Raw genomic sequence first — 18,849 nt, 5'->3', positions numbered from 1 at the left:
TAAAATTAAAGAATTGAGAAATAAAAGAAGAAAGAAAAGATTCAAGATTTTACAAAATTTAAAAGAAATATAAACAAAGATCTTCAGTAGTTCAAATTTAATTGGAATTCCAACAAGCTGGACCGAATATCAGTACGTCAATCGCAGGTACGTATAAATAAAATGTACATTAATAAAAATACATAAGTTTATATTTCGAGATTAGTTATCTGTTTCGATGAATTTCTTTTTTTTTTTTTAATTTTTAATTTATCCCATCGTTCAAAACGACAAATTCATTTTTAAAATTTAAAATTAAATCAACATTTATCCCTCAATTCCACCGGATGTATGTATATCCACGATACGTTACATTCTTCATAACACATGCATAGAAGTGGAGATTGGAATCGAATTGAATCGGGACAGAAAAGAGATACGAGTGCGCAGCATTAGATCGAACCATCGTAATTTATTGATCTGCTCTAAAACTGGCGACAATTACATAACGCATGTTGGTCCGCCCACATTTGTCTTGAATCCAAAAATAAATCTCACAATCACCGTATCGAGCAAATTTAATTCAATGAAAAAAAATTTCGAAATTATTTTATTTTATTCTTACAATCATTTTCGATCTTTTTTTTTTAAGATTGATAATAAAAATCAATTTTTTGAATACTTTTTAAAAAAAAAAAAAGATACTAAATTTATTTCAATTTCAACGAAAAATATAATATCGCGAAATTTAGAATGCAAAAAGGAAGAGAAAAAAAAGAAGAAAACCGGAAAGAAATTCCTTTAGGTCTTGGGAATTAATTATACAGAGACCATGGGTGAATGGACGAAGTGAAAGGATTTTTGGCAAGAAATACAGACTGGAACGAAGGAGGAGGAAGAGACAGAGAGAGAGAGAAAAAAAGAGAAACGTGTTTTATGGGTCAGAGGATCGTCGACACGGTGAATCGACTGGTCTTTTACCTTTTGTTCGCGTCATCGAACAAAATTCCTGGTCGACGTAAGCGTAGGTCATGGTTCTCGTTCGAGAAGTGAAAGAATGTCACGGACGTGTCGAGAAAAGAACGGGCGTTGAGAGATTGTTATTTTTCTTTTTTTAATCCCGATTATTCAATTAATTAATCTATTTACTTTAAACTTCAATTTTCAAACTTCAATCTTTTTCGTTTCTTAAAATCGATTTATTTTTAAAATTTTAATAAAATCCGAAAAGTTAAAAAAAAAGATTCAAAAAATTCTTAAAGTGAAACATGTTTGTTAAAAATCATATCAGAATAATAATAGTCCATAAGATGGACGAAAAAATTCTCATTGGACCAATACGCCTTGAAAAACTCCATTCAAGATCCGTAAAATACTACCAGCAATTCCATTTACTTCTAATCCCCGCTTAAAGTAAAACGAGAAGTTGTAAAGGCGTCGATTAGACAGCGACGAGCGAGTAACTAATCGTTATCGTTTCGTTGGATCGAGGCAAATTATTCATTTAATTTCATTGTGTCGCCGGCATTCGTGCAAACTCTCTCTCTCTCTCTCTTTTCGTTCCATTAAATTTTCAGACCCGACCTCAAAGCCGGATCTCGAAACACGAAATCCCATCGATGATGGTTCGTAAGAGACTCGCCAGTGTTGTGTCCTTGCTGTTCGGTAAAATTAATGAATTCGTCGAGTCAAAGGGATTGGCCCGCTTTTATGAAACTAGTCAAAGTTTCGGCCGTGCCCCTGCGCGACTGCAATCCGGCCAGGCAGTTCCCGTGTTATCCTTACGGAATTCCGCGTTTCTGACTGTCTGTAATGGGATTTATTCTTCGTTACGACGATACAGATTCCTTTGAGATTCAACTTCACTGTAAATAAAATGTAAATTGTTGGAATATTTTATGGTAGGCCAACGTGAATTTTTAATCGTCTAGATTAGAAATTTAATTTCTTTGTTACGATTCGATTTGACGACTTTTTTCCTTTTTTTTTTTTAATTAAACGAATTTCCTTTTAAGCCAATACATTTGAACGTTTTAATGGTTGATTCTTTAATTCTTATTTATACGATTGAAGAGACGCGTAAATAAAAATTATAAAAAAATTGTTTCATACTCACCTTTTTTAATACAATTCGGAACGAAAATTCGGCCAAACTCGTTTAAAGAAAGTGAAAAGAGACTGGTAATTGGTGAAATAATTTATTCACGCGTAAATTAGTTTAAACTAGATTAACGAATAAGGAAATAATGAGAAAGGATTGGAAAAGAGAGAAAGAAACGAATGCGAATTAAGTTCGTTCCTACTTGGGTCACGTGTTTGTGGCTGCGTGGAACGAACTCGAAAGGCATTCAGAAAGTTTGATTATCCCCTCACCAACCAAATAACTCGTTCCTGCAAGAAACGCGGGAGAAATACCCGATCGAAACGAAGATTATACCGCCTCTTTGATCGTTCCTCTACGTATAAAGGAAAATGCGGTTTGTAATCATTGGAAAACGAAGGTGGAAACTTTCTTCTTACCTCTAACGTAAAAATCTAGTTGAATCCAGAGATCATAATTCAAATTGATGGAAAAAAATTTAATCGCTGATCAAATATTCTTTTTAATTCTTTTTTTTAATTTTAGAAAACGAGGGAAACTTTTCTGAATACGAATTAAATTCATATCTTTGATATTTTTTTCAATTATTCAAGAATCGTTGCAAATTTTTTTATATAAAAATTATAAAAAATGTGCAATGATCTTTAATATTGCTTCAATTTTTTTTTTTTATACATTAAGAGAAGTTCCGTGAAATAATTCCATCAATATTCCATTCTTATCTTTTTAAACTTATTCATAAAAATTCAAAAGAAAGTATTCCAACTTCCAATATTCCAATATTCGAAAGAATCTCAAGAATAACAAGAAGAAAATTTCTTCACCCCATTTAAATATATAACCCCTTTCTTCTTGCTAAATCTATCAGCTTCTTTAAACGTAATCATACTTGTAATTCCGAGGAGAAAATATTCAAATAATCGCTACTAAGAAAATAAGTATATACGTTCGCGTATATATACTCTATCGATAAAAAAGAACATAACCCCCAAAACAAAACGTAAAAAAGAATCATTTCTTCTTGATTAAATCACCCCCCTTTTTAAATATATAACCTCTTTCTTCTTGCTAAATCTATCAGCTTCTTTAAACATAATCATACTTGTAATTCCGAGGAGAAAATATTCAAATAATCGCTACTAAAAAAATAAGTATATACGTTCGCGTATATATACTCTATCGATAAAAAAGAACATAACCCTCAAAACAAAACATAAAAAGAAATCATTTCTCCTTGATTAAATTACCCTCCTTTTTAAATATATAACCTCTTTCTTCTTGCTAAATCTATCAGCTTCTTTAAACGTAATCATACTTGTAATTTCGAGGAGAAAATATTCAAATAATCGCTACTAAGAAAGTAAGTACATACGTTCGCGTGTATATACTCTATCGATAAAAAAGAACATAACCCCCAAAACAAAACGTAGAAAGGAATCATTTCTTCTTGATTAAATCACCCTCCTTTTTAAATATATAACCTCTTTCTTCTTGCTAAATCTATCAGCTTCTTTAAATATAATCATACTTGGAAGAAAATAAGTATATACGTTCGCGTGTATATACTCTATCGATAAAAAAGAACATAACATAGAAAAAAATCATTCCTTCTTGATTAAATCATCCCCCTTTTTCTTTTTAAATACAAAAGTGTAAAATTTCAAAGGAAAATGTTCAATCTGATCAAGAAGAAGAAGAAGAAAAAAAAAGTAAGAAGAGAATAAAATATCCCCTCAGAATAAAAAGCGACCTCTGTCGACGATCAAATCAAATCAAATTTCCCCATTGATTTATTACTTGGCTTCCGGCAGATTGGTGGCCATGACCCTGAATCCATTATGATCGGCCACGTAATGGACCTGTTGTAAAACCCCATTCGGATCGATATAGCTGTAAGCGCCCCTTGTCGTCCCGTCCAACGATCTGGACTCGGTTTTCGCGCTCGAGTCCCCCGTGTAAGTGTAGTCGTATCGGCCCAACGAGTCTTGAGTGTGGTGAAGGGAGCTGTGCAACAGCCTGTGCAACGGCAAAACTGGAACTACGTAGGGGGCTGGCAAGGTCACGGGCCTTTGAATCGTGTCCAGGGGCACGAGTTTGCCGAGCTGCAAGGGGTTTCCTTGCTCCTTCTGTTGGCCAGCTCGAGACGAGGATGAGGTGGAGATTGTTGCAAGGGGTTGCGATATCTTGGTGAGGCTGGGGTCCGGTTTCGGCACCTCGATCCCTTCTGCCTCCGTTCTCGAGAGGAGGAACGGATTCTTCGTGGTTTGCTGAAAGAGAAACGAGGGGAGGGGAGATACTTTCTATGAGAATGGAAATTGTCTTGTTTGTGATACAATTGTTTCTTCGCAAGGAAGTGATTTAGAAAATTCTAATATTCTTATGTTCTAATTTCACAATAATTGCTTCTTTTTGTAAATTTATATATATATATTATTTCTTCGCGAAATACAAGAAGTTTATTCTTGAGGAATATTGAAAATTTTTTTTACGAGATTATTACTCGAAATTTTCCAATCGTTAATCAGGGAAAATTGAACGGAATTGGGAACGATATTAGTATTCTCTGCAATGTTAATAAAATGTCTAAATGCGCGTGGAGGTAAATACGAATTTGCGGCCAATGGCGGAAACCGCTCCGCGGCCCGATCCCTGGCAAATACATGTTAACGCGGCTGTTGTTTCCTGCAACGTGTTTTTAAATTAATAAACTCGAATTGCGCTTCAATTTTTGCTGCCCGTGAAGTGAAAAAAAATTAACTTATTACGGTGAAAATTTTTGAAACGATTTTAGATTGTTTATTAAAATTTTCGATGTAAAAATAAAAAGAAAATATCATATACTATTGTTTTTCATTCAGATTTAACGTGGAACGAGCTTTATTTATTTAATTTAATTTGAAGTATTTATACGAAATATTGTTATAAAATATTGTTCTTGCACTTACCGCGATTTCTTCAGCAGCCAAATTCTTCTCCTCGTCCTTCGTCAATTGCGCAAAGCTGAAGTAAGAAGGGAGAATTTTGTAAGAGAGAATGTTCGATTGATAACTCGATGGATCCCCCAACTGCGACTTCTGCAACTCCTCCAAGTGATTTTTCTTCCCCGCGGCCACTTCCGGTGTGTCTTGTATCGTCTGAAGATCGTTCTTAGGTGGCTGCGGCAAGTTGCTGGCCCGCACTCTGAATCCATTCTGATCGTCTGCCGTGTAAGTCACCGTTTGCAAAATTCCATTTGCATCCACGTAGGAATATCCTATATATATATGAAAAAAAAATTTTCAAAAATTTCTAAGATAAAAATTCCAAGCTTGGATAAATATTTTAAGCTAGAAAGATATAATTATCAAAATCGTAATTTGTATAATTTAATTGAACAGCTGAATCAAAAATTCTATCGATTTTAATCTCTCCGTACAAGATAAAATAAAGCGAGACGATATCACTTTTACTTCAAATCCGTCGATAAATAAATCGGTAAAAGAGAGATCCAATGAAATTTTTACCGATCGAGTAAAACACTCGCGCATTCGCATTACGCGATTCCTTCGACGAATCGAGCATCAATCAAGCGATGTACGCGGTTTGTCGAACGTGCACGGCAGTTGGAAAGAAAGAATGGTTGGAAAAGTGGTAGGAGGGCGTACGTTGCTTAAGAAGAGAGGAGAAGATGGATCTATCGTAGGGGCGTTCGTTGCGTCACATCCATCATCGTTTTCTAAAGTGGTAGCATGCGTACGTGGGCCGTCTTCCCTATCTCGAAACGGCTAGGAAAGGAATGTGTGCCATTCCATTTTTACGTGTCATTCGTTATGCGAACTTGTCGACTTTTTTTTTTTCATCGAGTTGTTGAGAAACCAGGTTTTTGTTTTTCTAATTTATGGAAGTGTAAATCGAATCGTTTTCTTTTTTATTGGAAGATATCAAGAAAATTCATGATTGATATTCTTTTATCTAGTTTTTTTTTATACAAGGTATTAATATTCTTTGAAAGATCGATTCAAAAGAAGCACAAAAGTTACACGTAATATAAAAACTGCCATTGAAACTTATTTATTGAGTTATTAAGTAAGTTTGAGTTAAATAAGACAGAGAGAGATTCCTTCTTCGTCTTGCTTCATCTAACGAAAATTCAAATTCTTTATAACTTGATAAACAAGCCTCGATCGACATTTTTTTATACCAACTTTTCTATTTGTTTCGATCCATTTAATAAATCCTTTGAAGGTATTCGAATTAATATCAATATTGTGCAATAATCTGAGAATTGAAGAAAGAAAGAAAGAAATTTTTATTTAGAATCTTTTAGAATGAAAGGTATAAAGATATATTATAGTGTTATAAAACACGATAAACGAATATTGGAAAAAAACCCAAAAATTTCGAATAAAAGGAAAGGAAAAGGAAAAAGAGGGGCAAACTTTGTGAAAAACAATTGCCTTGTATTTTTGTCCAAACATCCGCCCGCAAGTTCGGAACATTCCATTAAAATTGCGAGTGAAGTCGCCGAGTTTCGTCCCGTTGTAATTAAAACCAGAAAAAAAAAAAGAAAAAAGACAAATTTCGTGGAAAATAGTCATGTGGTTTCTAGACTAGTCGAAACAATTAACTCCCAACCGGTGTAAAAATGTGTCGCTCGCTTTTATCGAGGTTTTAAAATTTTTTTTCGATATTTTTACGCGAACCAAAAAAAAAAGGAAAGAGAGAAAGAAATGGATCGTTGAAAAATTAAAAAGAGCGATCGGTGGAAAATTTTTTAACCGAAATAAAAAGTGAAAAAGAGATATTCGAGGAATATGATGACACTGAAAGAAATGAAATAAAGTTAAGAGTACAACTGTAATAAAATATATATATATAACGGTGAAAATGAGCGAAGAAATTTAATGTGAAAACGATGAAACTTTTTCCCAAATGAAATAAATCGCTATAAAAATGATGTCGTACAAAGTGAACCATAAAGAGAACCAAGAAGAGAAATATCGGAGAGAGATTTCTCTTCGTTATGATTTTATAAAAGAAGCATCCTCCGAGAGGAAGAATAATTTCGACGACTTACCACCCTGCGTGATTCCGTTCGAACTGGATTCCGATTTCGCGTGATGGGGCCCCGTGAACGAATAATGATATCCCCCTGATCCGTCCTGTATATGGTATTGTCTCAATGGCGTCAGCGATCCTACAGGGCTTAGCCAAACGTTTGCGATCGGCGTTGAGATCGTTCGGCCGAGAAACGTGGTTAACAGAATTATCTGAAGACAGAAATGGAAGACAAATAAAATCTCATTTGATTTGATTGAGAGAAAATTGATCGATAAAAAGGCCAGGAATGAGAAAGAATATCTGAGGAGATAAAAGATTGTTTGGTTTGAAATTAGATTAAATATTTTCGAATTCGAAGAATCTTGCAAATTTTGTGGAAAATTTTCTAGAAATCAAACTCTTTAATGTATCTCTTCCGAGATAAAATAATTGTATTCCCTTCCAATTTTCGCAAATGTACTTTATTCTCCCCCATAGGAATCTAATTTCTCCCGATACCTTCCAACCCCTACGCATACAAATAAATACCCTCCTCGAATTTCGAAATTTCTCGAGCGTAATTTCCCTTCCTCCTCCCCTCTGTTAAAATTAAATTTCCTTTCAGATCAATTTTCTTAGACCAAATCGCGTCGAAATGTATATTTTTGAATCTCTCTCTCGAGTCGAAGAGACGTGAGAAATTCCTTGAAGAATATCGAGTCTTTTCAGAAATTCACGAATTTACTGCGCACTGTGTGTGCATTCAGATATTCTTCCCGATGTTTAACCTCGATTGATCGACGTTTCTCGACGAATCGTTGCAGGAAGGACAGGAAATATCGTACGTGAACGTTCGAATCTCTGAATTTTATTTTCTTTCCACGTGATTTTGAAAGACGTATGGAAACGAAAATTATCGTATATAAATTGTCGGAATAATTTTGAAACGAATTATACCGAGAAAATGTTTTATCTTTCAAATGAAATTTAATAAACTTGGAAAGTGACGTTATATATTTATTTATTCGATTATCGATCGTCAAACGTCCACCCATATGATTTGAGGATGCAAATTTTTTTATCATTGAAAAATGGAAATGGGAATAATTTCATAGTTCGAAAATCGAGGACAGCTGAATAAATTTTCTTGCTGTAATAATATTTGAATTGCATCGAAATTAAACGTGCCTTCCTTTAACACGAGATATCTGTCCGTGTTTTGAATAGAATAGCAACAGAATTTCAACAATCTGATTCTCAAATTTGATTCCAATCCATGTAGATAAGAAGAGGTGATCAATTACTGTAGATTGTGATAACGATCCAGCTATCGATTTATTTATCGTGCTCAAAATCAATTTATTTTTGAAAAATTGAAAAAATTGTATCCATAATCATAATCTATTCAATTCGATAACAATTTTTTTAATTTTCGATTTTTTTCTTTTATTTTATAAACGAGACAAAAATCAGATAATATGGAGATTTAAAATGATATTTATTGACGCTACTTTTTTAAAAATTTAGAGAAGAAAATTTATTTTGAAACTAATTGTTAAATAACGAGTTGTTTTCTTTAAACGTATTCCTTTCTCCTTCGAAAAAACTTGGAAATTTTAAATTTCAAAAAGGCTTGGATAAAAATTTTCTTCCACAACAATACACGTATTCTTAAAATTTTCAAATTTTTAATCAAATTTCTCTTCTAGTTATATTTAAATTCAATTTATTTAAGGGAGGAAAATATATGCATTGTTACAACTTTTACACTAAAATCTTTCTTAGAAATATTAATTTTCAAACGAATTCATCTCCTGGTTTGAAATTTCAATTTTTCAAAATTCGAGGGGAAAAGGATATATCAAAATATTCTCAAAAAAAGAAAGAAACACGAGAAACACTTTGGAAATCGACGAGTCAATCTTCGCTTGATCAAAAGGAACCACGACCAATCGATTAACAAGCGATTCGATTACCGATAATTAGTCGAGCGACGCGGGGTTGAATGGGGTGGCGGCGCATTTCCACGAAACCGTTTTGCGTTTAATAGATCGTCTCGCGTGAAACTTCCGCTTCAACGAGAAATTTCCGATCCGCAATCGTCTAACTTGCGAGCTTTTCTTTATTACGTCGCAGATTACGCAGAATTACAATGCGAGGGCACTTCCGGTCTAAAAGTTTCGAGAACTCTTTGGAAACTTGGATATGTATATATACCTCGAGAGGAAATTATTAAACGTTTGTTGGAAAATTCTATTTTTTTGTTAATATCGATGTAAATTCAATTCGTCGAGTCTGAAAATTTTTGAAAATGAATTCAAAGGTAGAAAATTTATTGGAATATTAGATCAAAGTTGCGTCGATTGAATAAAATCACGTGCGAATTTACGTTGAAATTGTTACATTGACAAAAATCATGGTTTATCAAAATTTACTTGGATATTACAAAATCGAAACTATTTCCTCCAACAACACCCTCGTTGATTTTTTATATTCTGCATTCCGAGATTTTAATTAAAATGTGATAATAAATTTGTGCGAAATTAACTCTTAAATAAAATTGTAACGCAATATTTTTTCCTTTCAATATAAAATGCAACGAGAGAATTTTAATATCAATTTTTCAAAACTTTGTATGTTTCATTATGAAAACAATTTGGATAGAAATTTATATTAAATAGGACACAAAGATATAAAAAAATTTCGATCATCTGTAAATTGAAACGAACAACTTATTTTTTCAAATAAATAAATGCGCCTTGCCCTCGAAAAGTTGGAAAGTTTTTGGGGGAAAAAGTACAACCGCGTGAGCGGAATGGGGTTTCCTTAAAAAGTTCCCCTCGAGCTCGAAGGCCGATTTACGCGGACTAATCGAGATTGCGCCCCGCGAGCAGCTTCGTAAAACTTGGAAATTAAATGACAACCGTGACGAGGCCGGATTAAACTTCCTTTATTTACGCCTCGTTGCCGCTGCGTGTGTACACGAAACTCCCCTCACGAATTCACCCCTCGAATTCGAGTTCCAGAATTTTCTCCGTATCGATCTTTTCTTTAAAGATCACTGATTTTCCTTATATAATAATAATAACAAACAAAATATCACTTTTAAAGAAGAGGTCAGTTTCATTTGTTTCATCATTAATAGAAAAAGCAGAAAGAATTATAGAATTATATTTTTTATCCTTAAAATATTACTGTTGATTTGAAACAAAAATTTTAAATATGTGAATCCATCTGAAATTTTCATTAAACTAAACATATATTCAATTTCCAAGAATCTTTAAAACAATAATATTTCATTTTTCCAAGCTTTCCTTTTAATATTTCCTTTCTAAATAATAATATCTTCTTCCCTTTATAATGCAATACTTTTTGCCTTTCAATCGATAAAATCAAAAGAAACGACCACTTTGATACTTTACTAATTAAGTAAAGAAAAAAAAATTACGACGACAAAAATCACCATCGAAAAAGAAAAAGAATATTCGAAAAGAAAAGAAAAATTCCTTCCATGAAAGGAAAAAAAAGAAACTCGGCGCGAAAGACTCTACTAGACGTTATATTTCCATGTAATCCACTCACGAGTATCATGTTCGTATGGTATCGCAGGCCAGGACGTCCCCCGTGAATCTTGAATGTTCCCGCGCGACAATGCCGCAGCTAACGGTCTCTATACGAGAGTGTGGCCACTCGCGGGCGCCCTCTTTATATAGGAGAGGCGCGCGCCGCGTTTCCCCCACCACTCGGTCCCCGAGCCGGCCCTGCCAGGGGTCCGGCCAGGGGTCCCCCGATGGGGCGCCGCGAGTCGATCCACCGCCGCACGATCACAAATCACCCCGAGTTCGATTTCCAGGCCGATAAATCAATGTTTATTGGTCGTGTGGTACGAGGCGTCGATCTGAATGCATTCCTCCAGCCGGAGGGGATGCACTCTCTGGGCCCGCCATCTGGGATGCCATTCCAACGCCACCTTTTGAACCCGGCTCGACTCGAGTTTCCTTCGACGTCCAAGCTGTTAATAATCCACGCTGTGGATCGATGATGGGTGCAAGATCGCGTCGAACAATGGATTAAAGGGGGAGGTTGAGATGGCGGTTGCTGAAGTTGTTTCCGTCTCTTTTTTCCCTTCCTTCTTTCTTTTTTAGGGATAATTGTGATAGATGAATTGTATTTCTAAAGATTTTAGAAATTTATATTATTGTTTCGTTTGAGGATTTTATTTAGAGCTTGATAAAATGTAATGTCGAATGATATTTGTTTGTTTGAAATTATTGGTAAAAAAATAATAATGATAATTTTAATTTTTATCGATATTATTTCTTTCTCCATTGTTTTTATCATTGTTAAACAGAGGTAGAGTAATTGTTATTAAATTTTGTATAAATGAACAATTTATAATTCTTAAAATTTTATTTTCTCCATACGAAGAATCTCTTTACATCTACAGAATCTCTTCCAGTAGAAAATATCGTTAGTTGTCAGACTACTACTCAAAGAAGCTTTCTTAATTTAATTATTTTCTTCTCCAATGAAAGACACATAAATATATACAGATGTATATACTTCAATTTTAAATTTTGTTAAATAAATCTTTTTTGACAATTAAAATTATAAAAGAATCCAAATATTTTCAAACATCAGACAAACTGTATTTTTATCTATTTTAAAAATATTCAATATTCCAATAAAAAAAATATCCTCAATTATCAACATAAACAATCTTTCAACCATTTATTTAAAATTCATGTCACGTATTTTTTTCATTCTCCTGTTTTTAATATTCAATCTACACACTTCCTTGATTCATTACATTATTAAATTTCATTATAATATTCCTGTTTATTAAAAATCAATCCAAGAATCTTTCATTCAATTCTCCTTCAACTTTGAAAAAATATCCTATCTTCCTTCCTGATTTCCTTTCTCCTCTTTTCAACATTCAATATTAACAAAACAAAAAAAACCTCCTCGATCCACAATTTACAAAATATCTCAAAAATATCCTATAAACATCTTCTATTATTTATTCCTCCTCTCATCGTAAATCCTATATTCCAAACAAGAAAAATTTCCAGCAGTATCCCTCTCCTCCTCCTCCTTTCGAAGAAAAACGAAGAAACAGCGAAACGGTTATTAAGCAATCGGCCGAATTCCGATATTCAATCCACGTATCCCTCCAACAGGTATTTCCACTTATCTCGAAAAATCGTGGACAAGCGAGCATGAAACAGTCCCAACTTTATTAAACGACCCGGGGGTCACAGTTGGAAAAGCGAGACGGCTCTCTCTCTCTCTTTCTCTCTCGTCTAACGAACCGCTTCTTCCTCGAGGCTTCCTCCACCTCGAGGTTTACTTATGATACACGAACGAGCCGCTCGTTTCCATGCGAGGCATTCGAGAAAGAGAGAGGCCGCGTTTAGTGGCAATGTCAAAAGCGATGCGAGCCGCCCACGTGGCCACGCGATGAAAAATCCTCCTCGGCGATGCGACTTGTTGCGCGGCGCGCGTGAGTAACGCCGATGGAATTGATGAACTCGTTACGCCCGCTTTACGCTCCTTCTTCCATTTATCCGCGCATAAATTTCTCGAGATGATTTCGAGCAAACAGGTCGAGGCGATTTTCTTTTTCCCTTCTTCATTCATTCAACAAAAATGATCGTGCATTTATAAACTTTCGATCTTCTTTCTTCGAATTTTGTAGAATCGAAGAGATTATTAAAAAGGATATTGTTGATTCAATTTTGTCGAATTAATAATAAGTAGTTGTTATATGTGTATATTTTTTTTTTTACTCTCGTTGAGAATTAGAAGATTTGGAAAAATTGTTTTAAAAAGTATAATTGCCCCTCTGGCCAAATTCGAGCGATTTTCGAAATTACAAGGTATTGGCAAAGGTACGGCCTTCTTTATTGCCGTGTGGCGCGCATTTTGCTCGTAAAACTTTCTACCAGAAATAATCCCTGCGCTGCGTGCCTTTTAACGATCATTTCTCCCTTTCCCTGCCGGCCTAGGTGTATAACCTAACCTCTTCCTCCCTCTCGCATCCTCGCGATGCGCGTATGGGAACGCACGTGGACACGCGCGCATACAATGTTACGCAAAAGTCTTGGAGAATATCTCTAATTTCTAATTTGCCTGGATAAAATAGGAAATTTCTGTCTAGTTGGTCGTCTTCTTTCTTCCCGTAATATAATTCTTCTTTGAGGAATCGTGTAATTTTCGTGTAATTTGTTTGTATTAAAATTAAAACGAATTTAACATTAAACATAACGTTTAACTTAACTTGATTTTGAACTAAATCAAATTTAAATCAAAGGAGAAAAAGGAGAAGGAACCAAATCGTAGAGAGAACTGATGCAGCGAGATTAAATCAAATCGGTTGTACGATATCGATGGGATACTTTTGCGCGTTACTGTATACGCAATTGTAGCCGCGTCCGACCTGTTGGTCGAATCGACGCATAAAGAAAAATTCGCCAGGTGAAAATTACGAGCGACCCTCGTAAAAGCTCGGCGTAAATAACGTGGGGTGATGTAAGGGCAAGCGCGTGGTTCAAGCCGCGAACAAAGAGAAAAGAGACGAGAACAGCGGTAGCGCGTCTCTTTAAACGTACGCCCCGACCGCCATTGCTGTCGATCTCGATACGATTCCACCCGTATGCATCTCTTCTTTTTTCTTTTTTTCCTTCTCTGTAAACGAATCGTGATCGTGCAACGCAATCGATTCGTTTCCATCGAGATAAATTTTTGAGAATTAACTTACGTTTCTTATTCTTTCCTTTTTTTTTTAGGTTATGTTCTCTCTTTATGTTTTAGGTTATGCTTTATGACGTAATTCCTTTGAATTTTATCAAAATGTATGTAGAAATTGGTATAATTTAGTGCAGTGATGTTATATTGGAGAATACAATAGAAAAGGTTAGAGTTTGAGGTTATGTTCTCCCTTTATTTCTTTATGTTATGTTTTATAACGTAATTCCTTTGAATTTTATCAAAATGTACGTAGAAATATATAAATGATGTAGTTTAATACAGTTAGAATACAATAGAGAAGTTTGAGGTTATGTTCTCCCTTTATTTCTTTTAGGTTATGTTTTATAACGTAATTCCTTTGAATTTTATCAAAATGTATGTAGAAATTCGTATAATTTAGTGCAGTGATGTTATATTGGAGAATACAATAGAAAAGGTTAGAGTTTGAGGTTATGTTCTCCCTTTATTTCTTTATGTTATGTTTTATAACGTAATTCCTTTGAATTTTATCAAAATGTACGTAGAAATATATAAATGATGTAGTTTAATACAGTTAGAATACAATAGAGAAGGTTAAAGTTTGAGGTTATGTTCTCCCTTTATTTTTTAGGTTATGATTTATGATATAACTCCTTTGAATTTTATCAAAATGTACGTAGAAATATATAAATGATGTAGTTTAATGCAGTTAGAATACAATAGAGAAGGTTAAAGTTTGAGGTTATGTTCTCTCTTTATTTTTTAGGTTATGCTTTACGACGTAATTCCTTTGAATTTTATCAAAATAGAAATCGAAGTTACAATGATGTTACAATAGAGAATTTCTTGCGTCATCTATAACTCTTTCTAATATATATTATAACAAAGTATAATAAAAGTAATAAAAACTTGAAAATCCTTGCTGCGCGTTAAAATTTAATTTCAGAACAGAAACAACTATATCTCAATAAAGCAACAAGACTCGACATACCTGTAACCCTTGCTTGCAAATAATTCAAGCAGAGTTTCTATCCCTCCCCCCTCCCTCGACCAAAACCTCAAAGAAACGAGGGGAACACGAGCATAATAACGCAGAATCCTTTTACGGAGGAAAGAATTTTTCTTTTCTCCCTCGCGCGTCGACCAACCCGTCGATTTCAACCCGATTGAATACGAATCGATCACTGAATCCTGCGCACCTCGAAAAACCGGCTGATTTACGGGGAGGCAGGGCGTACGAAGGGATCGTCGTCGTCGAATATTTTTCAACGATCCGATGCCTCTCTCGACCGCATCCGATCGCCGATGATTTACGATTATTTCGAATAATACGCCATAAATTCTGACCATCCTGGCGCGATAAGCTGTACGCGAATACGAAAATACTGATAGCGGGATCGGTCATCGCATATTTAACTCATTGTCTCGATTTTTTTCAAACGAGTTTTTTTTTTTTTTAATCAAGCTAGAATCGGGTTAAAATTAATCTTTCAAATCCGATCCGTGTCCAACGTTGTCCCGTCATAATTCTCTCGTCAACCAAACTTTCCCCCTTCTTTCGAAACAAGAAGATCCTCCCTCCCAATTAATCCACCTCGCGAAACTCGAATCTTCCTCTCCGCAAACTTCGTCAAACTATCTGGAACACGATCCCCCGCCGAGATGGGGAGAAAAACTCTTCAAAGCGACCACGAAGAATCTTCCTCCTCTGTTGCGGCTGGAAAGGTGGAAAAAGGACGAGCGATTGATCTTAATTGATCGGGCAGCAGGCTAAGTAAGCTTGCGGTTTATCGCGGTTTAGAGCCTCGTCTCGTCTGGGCGTCGTAGGTGGAACGAAGAAAAGTTCATCCGGATAGCGGCAATCAGCAAATGGAATCGTTAGTTGGCCGTAGGTGATCTCGGTTTGAACGCTCGTCCCTTCCTTGCGGTACACAATCGGTGATTCACGATCGCCGTTGATCCAACTCTGTTTATCGTTTGCTCGAGAGTCTAATTAACGAATGTTTAGAATGTTTTGTTCGCGTCCCATTGATTCCATTATGGGATTATTCGAATAATTCGAAATTATACAAATCTCCACAAGTGGAATATTAAGTTTGAACGAGTTTAAAGGCCATTTACGTAATGGATATTTTAACAAATATCTCTCTCTTCGATAAATAAGACAGAAGAATAAAGAGATAATTTATTTATCGACCGTGTTTGATAATGTTTGATAATGTTGGAAGATGTCCAACATAGTTTGCGTCAACTATTTCATTACGTATTCAGCATTTATGTAGGTCCCAAGAGAAAGAGAAAGAGAGATATATATATATTTATTCATGGATAACCTAGATATACGATGTTTGATGAAGTTTGAAAGAAGTATAACGCGGTTTACGCCAATTATTTTTTTAATAGAATCGAACGTTGAATAATTGCATCGTTTTTCCCAAACTTTTAACTAATTTTCTAATCTAATGATTAGATTCGATTGTGGGAGAAAAGACAGGGATAGAGATTTCACGATTGATAAGCTTGATCGGAACAAAACTATTGTTCGCCCCTTACAAGTTGTGCGAGTGTTCTTAGCAGGTGAAAAGGGCACGAGCACGACTTTGAAGCTAATATTCTCTATCCGATAATGGATTAATTGCAAGAACAATTGGAGTTTCCCTTCTATCTCGAAACGAAAATAGAAGGTGAGGATCGTTCCTCGAGCGACGAAACTCGTTTAGATAAAACCGTTGTTACGTGGTGGAACATCTGGACGAAATAATCGATGCTTCGATTTAATATCGTATATGAAATAATAACATTGTCAAGAAATTTGAAATAGAAAAACAGGAAATCGATCAAAATGAACATCAAAAATTGTGTGATAATGAATATACATTTCAATATATAAATAAATAATCTGAAAATTCACAAATCATAATAATAATAAAAGAAAGAAGAAAAAAAGACTTTGAGAACTCGTGTTTAGTTTAATAATTTAAAAAAGTACACTTTATTACTTAAAAAACAATAAGAAGATTAATAAAAATTCCAAAATCCTTTCCATTCGCAATCCTCCATTGTACAATAATCCTAAATAAACTCCTCCAAGAAATATCTTGTAGAACCACTTATGAGCACAAAAGTATTCACCATTAGGAGAAAATTGCGCACTCGCCATTACGAATTTTTCCCTAGTAAAATATCCAATAGAAATATATCCAGAGAATTTTTCTTTGCCCAAATCCTCGCTATTACTTTCCCCTTTTATCGACGAAGCATCTTGGCCAGTTTCACGTGTGCCTGGCCCTTTTATCAGCCGGCTCGACGTTTCTATTATCGCGAGTGTGAATCGTCGTTCCTTTCCGCCTTGCTATCACTCGCGGACCCGTAAAGTAACAGTAACCGGTTGGAGAAAAATGACGGCCGTGGCGACACGCGCGCCAACCTTCTCAATGCCACGCTCTTGCCCGCAAGAATTTCAACCGAGATGGTGGTATTGTACAGGCTCGATCAAAATTCTTGCCGAGATTAAAAGATTTGCTTCGTTCCATTTGACGTCAGTTTCCTCATTGAAGAAGAAACACGTTATTCCGGATGAAGATTGTTGTTGAATGTAATGAAAATATGAGCAAGAAAAATAAGAGAAATATATAATAATCGAAAACGATGAAAAAAGAAAAATATATTTCTCTCGAACGGATTTATAAACGATGAATCGACCTGTATCGCTGTTACGTGTACCGCGTGCAATTAGATATAGTGATTTCGCTTCACCGCGAGATATCGCATGGATCATTTTACAGAGTCGGCAATTACCACGAAACACGTGACTCCTTATCTCCAGATGTTATATATTAACAATTACGAGTCTCAAATATATATAAAACATATAAAATATATAAATATATCAAATACATATAAAATATATAAATAAGACGAATCGATCGCAAGAAAAATTCGCAAGTTGAGAGCCACTGTTGCGTAATAATAATCTTGTACAACATTACGATTCGCGTGTTGCAATAGGATGAACCAATTATTTTCTTATCTGCAAGGAGTATCGTGTCACGGAAATATTTACACCGTAAATATAGCGTGGAGAGGTTATCGGGCCACGATTCGAAAAATATGTCGCGAATGTAAATATTATATTCCGCGGGCATTTTGTAACGTCGATGAAATGTTAAACGAGGAACGAGCTAAAAATAACCCCGTCTTGTGAGGACTAATTATTTATCAGACACCGATCTCCAATTAGTTGGAGGCTGGTAATTGATGAGCGGTTAAAACTGATATAATTAATTAAGATACCGGATATCGAATATCCTTATCTGCATTATATATATAAATGCGTCCTTGAATCTCACGATCTCGAAAAATCCAACGTATCGTTAAAAAGTATTGACGCATTGATTTTTTTGAAATAAACAAAATAACAATTAATACACGGATAGAATTTCCAAAAATATTTGGAAAAAGAGGAGAACAAGTTCCAGTGAAGCGAAAGAGGAAGTAAAATAAAATTAAGGAAGACGAAAACAAACAAACAAACGGGAAGGACAAGCACAGGAGGTGAGGAAGGGAGAGTGGGTGGCTCGATAATGAGGGGATTCTCTGCGATCGCGTGAGCGCGTGTGCGTGTGTAATCTATTAGCCTTTCCGCGGCTCGTCCGTCACGGCACGCCCACGCACACGCGCCAGGCAAGGAGGAGCCGCGAGGAGGTTCGACGCGTATTAAGAGATACGCGCGAGATACGCTCGTCCGCTTCTAATCGCGCCGCTCATCTGACCCGAGTTCCTTCACCCCGCCCGTGCACTTGACTTGGCTTGGCTTGGAAGGTGATCCGGATTCCTCGATCACACTTTTTCCATCACCTCTTCGAAAAGTTTCGTGACATTGAACTTGAACAAATATGGGATTAATATTTCTCCCTCTTGAATCGGTTTTTATATTACGTTTCGTCGATTAATTGGCTCAACAAGTTTTTAAAAAGAGGTTTGAATAAAAATTAAATACGATATTTTCGCATCTGGTT

At 35.3% G+C, this 18,849-nt stretch overlaps 1 protein-coding gene across 1 annotated transcript; it reads right to left on the bottom strand.

Moving 5' to 3' along the window:
• Window positions 1-3,765: 3,765 nt before the first annotated feature.
• Window positions 3,766-10,781, bottom strand: CPR16 (cuticular protein 16). Its single transcript, NM_001270826.1, is given in 4 exon segments — window positions 3,766-4,347; window positions 5,026-5,333; window positions 7,137-7,329; window positions 10,682-10,781. Coding segments are annotated over 4 exon segments (984 nt in total). The 5' UTR covers window positions 10,691-10,781; the 3' UTR covers window positions 3,766-3,873.
• Window positions 10,782-18,849: the final 8,068 nt, after the last annotated feature.

The sequence above is a fragment of the Apis mellifera genome, linkage group LG15 (assembly GCF_003254395.2).
Source record: "Apis mellifera strain DH4 linkage group LG15, Amel_HAv3.1, whole genome shotgun sequence".
NCBI classification, from domain to species: domain Eukaryota; kingdom Metazoa; phylum Arthropoda; class Insecta; order Hymenoptera; family Apidae; genus Apis; species Apis mellifera.
This window is presented reverse-complemented; position numbering and strand designations above follow the sequence as displayed.